Source organism: Musca autumnalis, unplaced genomic scaffold, assembly GCF_047663935.1.
Source record: "Musca autumnalis isolate F117 unplaced genomic scaffold, ASM4766393v1 scaffold_2, whole genome shotgun sequence".
NCBI classification, from domain to species: Eukaryota; Metazoa; Arthropoda; class Insecta; order Diptera; family Muscidae; genus Musca; species Musca autumnalis.
In genome coordinates this window covers 6909842-6919271 of record NW_027411755.1, presented here as the reverse complement: position 1 = coordinate 6919271, position 9430 = coordinate 6909842, and the positions used below count along the sequence as shown (strand labels likewise).

Below are 9430 nucleotides of genomic sequence, written 5' to 3'. Positions count from 1 at the left end.
TTTTTTTGGGGACAACTTGTCACTAAACGGACTGTATGTGCCGAGGGCTTAAAACGTAAAAAACTAGGAATTCGCCACGAAAAATCAAAACAAAAACCATATGATTCAGTAAGTAAGAGATAGCATGTGTTTGTTTTATAGACAAACACAAGCGATAAAAAGAGATAGCAAGATACCATTTGGCGAAAATTTTGACATTTTATTCATGGTTCACACATACGCAACAGTTGCTGCAATATTACAATTCCGTATCGACCTTCATTTTCACATTCTGCAGGGTTAGAAAAAAGGGCTTAATACCCCGTTTATATATAACCGGATTTAACAAACCGACTGGGTTTTAAATGTCAATTCCATTGCTTATATTTCAAACAAATCCTCATAAAGAAGGTTAACCCTGCAAAAAGCTCTAATATAAACAGCATATAACGTTGCATGTGTTTTCATCTTATGGCTACGTCACACCATATGCTTTTTCACATGTATAACATCAGCTGGCCTGTATATTAGTATACCCAAAGTGACAAAATACATGTGAAAAAGCATATGCTATGATATAGCCATTAACTGTTGCGTATGTGTGAACCTTGAGTTACATTACAAAAAAAGGTGCTTTCATGATACAATTACTTGGGTAGATGCCTCAGCCCAGGTAATTGTATCATGCTTGCTTTGTTGCAAGGCATATTTATATAAGGTATAAGTGACAATCAGCTGTATTTTTATTTTTTTGTAAAATTAGTTTTCAAAATGTAACAGGGTAATAGGGTCTTCTCATGAAATTTGAAATTTGCTACCATAAAATACTTCTTTCATCGTAAACGTGTAATAACAATATCCTATGCCAGTTCTGAATGCTTTATATTTACATTTTGATTCAAATTTGTTTCATTTTCGAGGATTTTCAAAATGTATTTATGTTTTTCCAGAAAAAAGTTTTAAAACGACTCCATTATTCAATATTTTCTTTGACATTAAGTTTTCTATAACAACAATGTTGTTTTTGTAAATTTGTTAGTTGTTGTAATTCATGAATTTACCTTTTAAATATGCCTTGCTTTGTTGTGGCAATTCGCCGATGTATCTACATATGTAAATGTACCATGATTAAAAGTGAGGCCCCAATGCTTGGTTTACATTTACGAAATCCACTCGATTTCAACTGTCAAATCCATAGGTTAAACGTCAAATGAAATCCAGATGAGATTTCATTTGACGTTTGAGCTATGGAATTGAAATCGAGTGGATTTCGTAAATGTAAACTTAGCACAACATTTGGTTGTTATCATGGTACCAATTACCATGCATCTACCACATGGTTCACACATACGCAACAGTTACTGCAATTTTACAATTCCGTTTTGACCTCCATTTTCACATTCTGCAGTGTTAGAAAAAAAAAGCAAACATGGGAAGAAAACGTACTATGAAATTATGGTAATTCTGCATCACGCATATTTAAAGGTATTTTTACCTGTATTACTATGTTTACATTTAAGAAATCCACTCGATTTCAACTGTCAATTCCATTGGTCAAAGGTCCAATGAAATCCAATCGATTTCAGAAGTTTTCATTTGACGTATACGCAAAGGAATTGACAGCTGAAATCGAGTGAATTTCGTAAATGTAAACATAGTATATGGTTGATTTTCATCCGAATTCATCTATTTTTAAAATCCCACACACATAAGCTCTGTTCCAGAACAAAAAAGTTTTTACCACTTTTATCACTTTTACACATTTTGCGTTCCCGTACACAAAATTTATATGAGAATCGTTTACGACTTTTACCACTTTATAAAGTACGGGAACAGGCCAATAGTTTCGATCCTCTTTAGTCCCGATTTACACTAGGAGAGTTTACTTACGGCAATTTTTCTAGTTCCTTTTTAAACTCGTCCCTTGCATTTATAAAAGGCAATTCTGTTCCGACAAGTTTTGTTTTCAAAACAATGAAAACAATGTCAAATACGAAAAGGAATTGCCTGAAAATTGCCGGTACAAGCAATTTTTTTTTTTCATTTCCATTCCCCTTACGTGTCTCTCCTACAAACTGAGACTTGCCGCAAGTAAACTTGCCGAATGTAACTTGGGACTTATTTCATATAAACCATGGTACAATTACAAAGGTAGATGCCTCAGCCAGCTGATCGAATCTAAAACGTCAAAAAACTAGGAATTCGCCATGAAAATCAAAACAAAAAACCATATGATTCGGTAAGTAGGAGATAGCATATCTACACTTTATAGACAAACACAAGCGATAAAAAGAGACAACAAGAGACAATTTGGCGAAAATTTTGAAGTTTACATTACAAAAAAAGTTGCTGTGTTGTAGCAATTCGCCGATGCATCTACCTTTGTAATTGTACCATGATAAAAACATACAAATTTATTTTTTATTACAGGCAATTCAAGTTGTTTTGGTACATGAATAGTACATTTTCGTTCACAAAGTACGTTTGTTAAAAATTTGCTAAAAAAATGCAACCCTTCCGTTAAACATAGGAAAAACGGTCAAAACGGAATTGACAAATTGCAGCAACTGTTGCGTATGTGTGAACCTCGAGAACCTAAGTCCCGGGCCACACTAGAGTAATTTCACTGAAATTTTGGCATGAAATTATGCGTCTCTAGATCGAGTTCCATAGTCCCGGGCCACACTAGAGTAATTTAAATGAAATTTTGACATGAAACTTTGCATTTTTTGGGAAAAATGCATAATTTCAAGACACTAGTGCAGCGTCACGCGATTAGGCGACCGTGTGCGCTCATTTACCGTTGCTCTCTCCACACACACAATTCAACCCATTGAAAAAGCATGCACTCACACAATGACACCCCGTAAAGTATGCAATAGAAAAGTATGGTGCCTGACCCTGCACTAGTGTACACGGTTTTATGTGTTCTACAATTTTGCTTTGTTGCAATATTCGTATGAAACAAACAGACCGTTCTATTTTACATTTTCTTTTACTTTAATGTCAAAATATCAGTGAAATTACCCGGGACATAGTAGAGTAAAAGCATGACATTGCTGTTATGGGGAATTCGAGGAACTCGACCTAAGAACGCCTAATTTCAAGAAGTATTTTAATGAAATTCACTCTAGTGTAGGGATACACAGTGAAATGCTATAATCGGGTTTTCGATCATTCGGTTTTTGTGAAAAAACAAAAACTCGATTTTCGGTTAGTCGATTATGCGAGAGTGTTGAAAAAGTCGACTTTCGATTAATCGTTAACCGCCGAAAACCGATTATAATCGACCATTTTCGTTGATGCGATCCGTGGTGGTTATATGTATAAAAAAAAAAGTTCCGTTGATTACGCGGTTTTAGCACACCCAATAGTCAACTACGACTAATAGTAGACTTCGTTTAATAGCAGACTACGAATAATAACGGAATATGGTTGATGGTTGACTACGAATAATAGTTGACTCCGTCTTCCGAAAGTCGACTTAAAATAATCGATTATCCGGTTTTCGCACATTCAATAGTCGACTACGACTTTTATAAATTTTACGGCTAATAACCGATTAATCGATTAACCGAAATCGATTTTACGTATCCCTACTCTAGTGTGGACCGGGACTAAGTAATTGTATCATGGTTGTTATCAATTCACGGACAATATATTACAAGAAGAAGCATTCTATTTTCGTTTTTCTTTTGGCCTCTCATTCTGTTAAAGTAAAAATTCAATCCATTATTTTAGAAAATTTCAAAGAAGTAAGAACGGTCGCGTCCGTCGTCGTGTTATCGTTTAAACACAAAAAATAAGAAAAACAAAAAATAGAAAAGCAAATTCAAAATAAATTTAACAAAAAATCCCCATAATCGTTTAATTAGAAAATAATATTTCTCTAATTTTAAGTTGCACACAATTCTTATTAGAAATTTTTACATGCATATGGTTTGCAACAGCAGGCGAGCAAAGAAAAAAGTAACAAGTAAGCCAAGTTTGTTGGAATTGAAAATATCAAATATCCATTTTCTTTGCTGCTCTAATTGGATTTAAGTGGATGATAGTGTATGGCAAGAAGACGGAACGGAAAATCGATTATTTAATAGCGCAGTGTGTGAAAAAAATAATGCCAAATTCGTTCAAAAGCCACAATTCGCGTAGTAAAATATTGAGAGAATATTTTTATTGCAAATATAAAATACAAAACAATAATTTGTAAATTTAGATGTGAAAAAATCGAGGCTAAATTTGTGAAAAATGTGTGTACATAGCGAAAATATAATGGAAAAGATGATAATCAAACATACACACACACAAAACTCTTGTTCGCTCGCTCTCACGTACACACGCATACACTCACTGTATCTCACTTGTATATAGCAAACCAATTGAAATATATGTGAATTCGTGTTAGCCCCCCTCCCCCATCGACCACATACATATAGCTGATTTCCTTTACGCAGTCTTATGTGAAGAACCAGCAAAGCAGGAACCAGAAAAGGAATAAAGAAGAAGCAACAGACAAAAAAGTTATTTTGTAAAATAAGTGTAACAAAAACCCAAATGAATTAAACTAATTGATGCTAATTCCAAATAAGAGACATATTGTGAAAACAACATGCCAATACAAAAGAGTAAAATGAAAGAACAAAAAAGTTCCCTGAGGAAAATGAAAGAAAAAATTGGACAAACAAGTGTTTGTTGGGGCAATGTCTCGTCTGTGTGTGGTCGTCGCGTATTACGAAACCCGACAAGAATAGCTGAATTTGCATCAAAGTTTTAAATTAAATTTCAATGAAATACCTCTGAAATTAAATGGAAACTCAATGTCATAATTTTCAAAAGCAAAATTTCATCTCGTACCTGAGATCAGCTGTTGTCGTCTTTTCCATTGTACATAGATCACTTGTTAAATAAAAGTTTTATAAGAGAAGATAGGGTATAATAGAGGTGCAGAGAATATACAACATGAAACTGTGTGTGTTGCCACACTTCTATATAAATCACCTGTAAATTCCATTTCCTTTGATTCTAGTAAAAATAAAAAAGAATGTGGTTTAATTTATGGAGTTGTAAAATTCATTGACTTCCTTTTGGAGGAAAAATAAGATTGACACTTCATTATAAAATGTTAGTCTATAAAAACTCATTTTCGCTTTTAAAACCCGAACATTCTGTAAAAATTGCAGGCACCTCGACTATTTTTATCTTATGAAATGTAGTTCATAGCTCAGCTTCGTAGATCAGTGATTTAGCCGTCTAATTAGTTTTCCATTCTAAAATAGTAATGGCAACACTGCCATGACGTTTTCTATATACAAATATTCCCGAGTCCAATCTCCTCGTATTATAGAAAAGTGTAAATCTGCATCTGCGAACATTGTTTTTATCTACGGTGTTTGTTTTTGATTTGATAAAAGCGAATCAGTTCTATGTGAGAGTATGTGTGTGCTCTGAGAGATATTGAGTGTTTGCTAAAGAGAACGAATGAGAGAAACATTTCTAATTGAAATCAAACACTTGACACTTCTAAATTAAAACGTCAAATTAGAAAAGCAAATGGGAATGAATGTGTAGCTCTGACAAGTGTTCACTCGCCGTCGTCGTCGTCGTTGTGTCATCCCTGATTGATACTCATAATAATAATCACTTTTTATTGGTGTTTTTCCCGCTACTTTTTTCCAGATGAAACGAGCAATCAAGCCCACAACACAATAATTAATAAAGAAGTGTAACAACAATTAATTAATTAACAACACAACAATCATAAAAACAGATTTGAAACGAGTTTAAAAAAACAGTGATCATTATTTGTCTAAAAAGAGAAAAAGAACAATTTTTATTTTGTTTCCACCCACTGTACAACAATCAATCAACAATCAATCAAGCAAATTGAAAAAGTAAAAAGAGTGTGATTATCTTCCTTTATCCATAAAGTGTGCGCCAGTGACGACAGCCAGTCTGTATTTTTATCGACACCCAGTTTGTTGAAAATTTTTCAAAATTGCGAAACATATTTTAAGCTTTTTAAAAAAGAAAAAGACTCCTCAGTCTTCTGGCAGCGGCAGTGAGGACAACAAATCCCTACAGCAGCAGGAGTCCACACAGTTGAGCAAACAGCTTGAGCCAAGCAGTCCCGGCGCGTCGTCTAGCAAGTCGTCGCCGTCACCGTTGACGACCGCGACTAAATTGGACACAGCTGCTGCACGGCCCCAGGCAACCACCACCCACACATCTACAGCATCATCATCGGCAGACCCATCGGCGGCGCAAAAAGCCTCCAAAATAACACCACCCACAGGTCCCCAGTCTACCATATCGTCGCCGCCTACCACGCAGGCAACAACCACCGCCTCGGGCGATACAACAGACGCTGCCGGCTCATCGGCATCAACCACAGCGACCTTCCGTCTCTCTTCGTTAACAGGTACCATCTCGAAAATGGGAAATAACGCCACCACTTCCAACAAGAAAGTGGATGCTGCCGAAACCGTCAAAGAGTTTCTCGAACAAGCCAAAGAAGAGTTCGAGGACAAATGGCGCCGCAATCCAACCAACACCGCCTCTCTCGAAGACTTTGAACGCATCAAAACTCTGGGCACGGGCTCCTTTGGCCGGGTGATGATAGTACAACATAAGCCGACAAAAGACTATTATGCCATGAAGATTCTGGACAAGCAAAAGGTTGTCAAGCTAAAACAGGTGGAGCATACGCTTAACGAGAAGCGCATCTTACAAGCCATCTCATTTCCATTTTTGGTTTCGCTGCGCTATCACTTCAAGGATAACTCCAATTTGTACATGGTGCTGGAATATGTTCCCGGCGGTGAAATGTTTTCGCATCTACGTAAAGTGGGCCGTTTCTCGGAGCCTCATTCGCGCTTCTATGCTGCGCAAATTGTACTCGCTTTTGAGTATTTGCATTATCTTGATTTAATCTATCGTGATTTGAAGCCAGAAAACCTGCTGATCGATTCACAGGGCTACCTCAAGGTAACTGATTTCGGTTTTGCCAAACGTGTCAAAGGCCGCACCTGGACATTGTGCGGAACTCCAGAATACCTCGCTCCGGAGATTATTCTCTCCAAGGGCTATAACAAGGCAGTCGATTGGTGGGCTCTCGGTGTCCTTGTCTATGAAATGGCTGCAGGTTATCCACCCTTCTTTGCCGACCAGCCCATACAGATCTATGAGAAAATTGTATCGGGTAAAGTGCGTTTCCCCTCACACTTTGGTTCTGACCTTAAAGATCTGCTGCGCAATCTGTTGCAGGTCGATCTAACCAAACGCTATGGCAATCTTAAGGCGGGTGTAAATGACATTAAAAATCAGAAATGGTTTGCTTCGACAGATTGGATTGCGATCTTCCAGAAGAAAATTGAGGCTCCATTTGTGCCACGGTGTAAGGGACCCGGTGACACCAGTAACTTTGACGACTATGAGGAAGAGGCGCTGCGGATCTCAAGCACCGAAAAGTGCGCCAAAGAGTTTGCTGAATTTTAATTGTATTCAAACAAAGATATTTACCCTATTACACACACACAAACAAACAAATCCATATATATTTTCTGTTTTTGTAATATGCGTATGCGTCCACATTGTCGCCGCAGCAAATGCTCCAGCTCCCCCTCCCAGACGCCGCCGCAGTTGCCGTCGCTGCTGTTCATCTGAAATTCAACTCATCACTGGTTGTTGTGTGGGTTAGTGGTGGGTACTATAATCTGGCGGTACTACAAATGGTTCGTCGTACTTTTGTAAATTATATAGAAGAAACAAAACAACAAAAAAAAAAACTACTACAACAAAAAATACCAAACAACAAAGTTATAAAGTAAAAAAAAACATAAAATAAAACAACAACAATCATAAACTAATTAAAGACGTTAATATTTAGACAAAAAAAAAAGAAAAATAAAACATAAATTCAATCACACATTCGTTGTCACCATAATTTAACCGTGGTCTTCGTAAATCAATCATAAGATATGCAGCTACGTTTACGTTACGTAGTCAACAACAACAACAACAACAACAACAACAACAACAACAACAGAAAAACAAAAAAAAAACGTTGCGTTCTTTTCTTTTCAAAAAAAATACAAAACGAAATAAACTTCTTTCTTTTTGATGATGGGATCGAGAGAAAACCAATATGAGTAATGAGAGAAATAAAATGAAGAAGAAATGTGTGATATGTGAAAGTATAAATACATGAATGTCAAAAATAAAGAACGTGAATGAATTTGACAAGAATAAAATTAACAATAAAATTGGTGTTTAAATGTCATCATGGAAAGTGGAAAAGGCGATCCCTAAAACTGAGTCTCCCAAATTAAACTATCCCTTGCCACCCACCCCCCCTAGTAAGAATAAAACTTATCATTGCAATAACACCAACATATTCCGGGACATCATCTAATCTACTAATATACCCGCAAAAAGTGAACAACAAACAAAACACCGAAACCTTCAACGTTGGATAAACAAACCAATCACAATCACATCTGTTACTGCATTAAAGACAACAACACCAGCCATCAATTGTTAATACGAACAACTTAACTATATACATATATGGTGAGTGTTTTTGATCTTGTTTTTAATTTTCATTTCTTTTTCCCCTCTTGGTCATGGATTATTGTGCATTTTTCAAAACCTTCACCTTCACCTCTCATCTATGTAAATATGCATCTCCAATAACTTGCATTTTTTTGTATTTGTTTTATTATGTTTTTTGTTGTACATTTGCCTGTTATTAATTTATTTTTTTATGTGTTGGTGCTTTTACTGTCTATTGTTAAACATTGTTTTGTTTTAAGTTGGCTATCTATCCTAAGTTTTGCTTTATTACACATCTTAGAACAACCACAAGTCATTGTAAGGATTGGAGATTTCAATGCATGGGTTTTTAAAGGCATTCATGCGTAAATGGAAACTTACATCAATTGTCTAGAAGATTATAAAGAGGCAAAACGCAATAAATCGGCTTGGCCGGTTCGGCCCTCTGGCATCTTCTCACACATCAAAAGCAACATTTTCTTCACTAGTATTGATCACTCGGGAAGATAGGTATTCTGAAAACGACTCAGCCCCTCAGCCTTTAGGCTAATGATGTTATATACACTTTGATACGATCTGACGTGCTGGTATGAACGAAAACGATTTGTCCCAAATATGTCACTTCGTAATATTTTGTCCAAACTTACACCAAGTTGGGCCAAATCGGCCCACTCCCTCGATTACCTCCCTCACAAAAGTTCTAAAATGGTGCGCACTATAACTCCCAATGATAGAGTTTCCAACGATGTATTATTTTCTTCTGAGGAATGTGTACTTCCCGAGATATGACTATCTGAAGTTCCGAAAATTCACTTGTTTAATGGGCGGCTACATAGTGAAAAATTTAAAAGATATTTTGTTCCCGTATCCGAGATATGCACCTGTCCATAGGTCAGGATAA

The 9430-nt window shown here is 36.3% G+C and overlaps 1 protein-coding gene across 7 annotated transcripts; it reads left to right on the top strand.

Annotated features, from left to right (window-relative positions):
* The first annotated feature begins 3582 nt into the window (after positions 1–3582).
* Pka-C1 (Protein kinase, cAMP-dependent, catalytic subunit 1) lies at positions 3583–8228 on the top strand. Of its 7 annotated transcripts, none has more exons than XM_073966778.1 (2): positions 3583–3955; positions 5656–8228. In XM_073966778.1, exon 2 carries the CDS (start codon positions 6412–6414, stop codon positions 7471–7473), a length of 1062 nt encoding a protein of 353 aa, XP_073822879.1. In that variant the 5' UTR covers positions 3583–3955; positions 5656–6411; the 3' UTR covers positions 7474–8228. The 7 variants fall into 7 exon arrangements, with proteins under 7 accessions (XP_073822879.1, XP_073822880.1, XP_073822881.1 ...); XM_073966779.1 differs by having other exon boundaries at positions 3665–3734; XM_073966780.1 differs by having other exon boundaries at positions 3706–4229.
* Positions 8229–9430: the final 1202 nt, after the last annotated feature.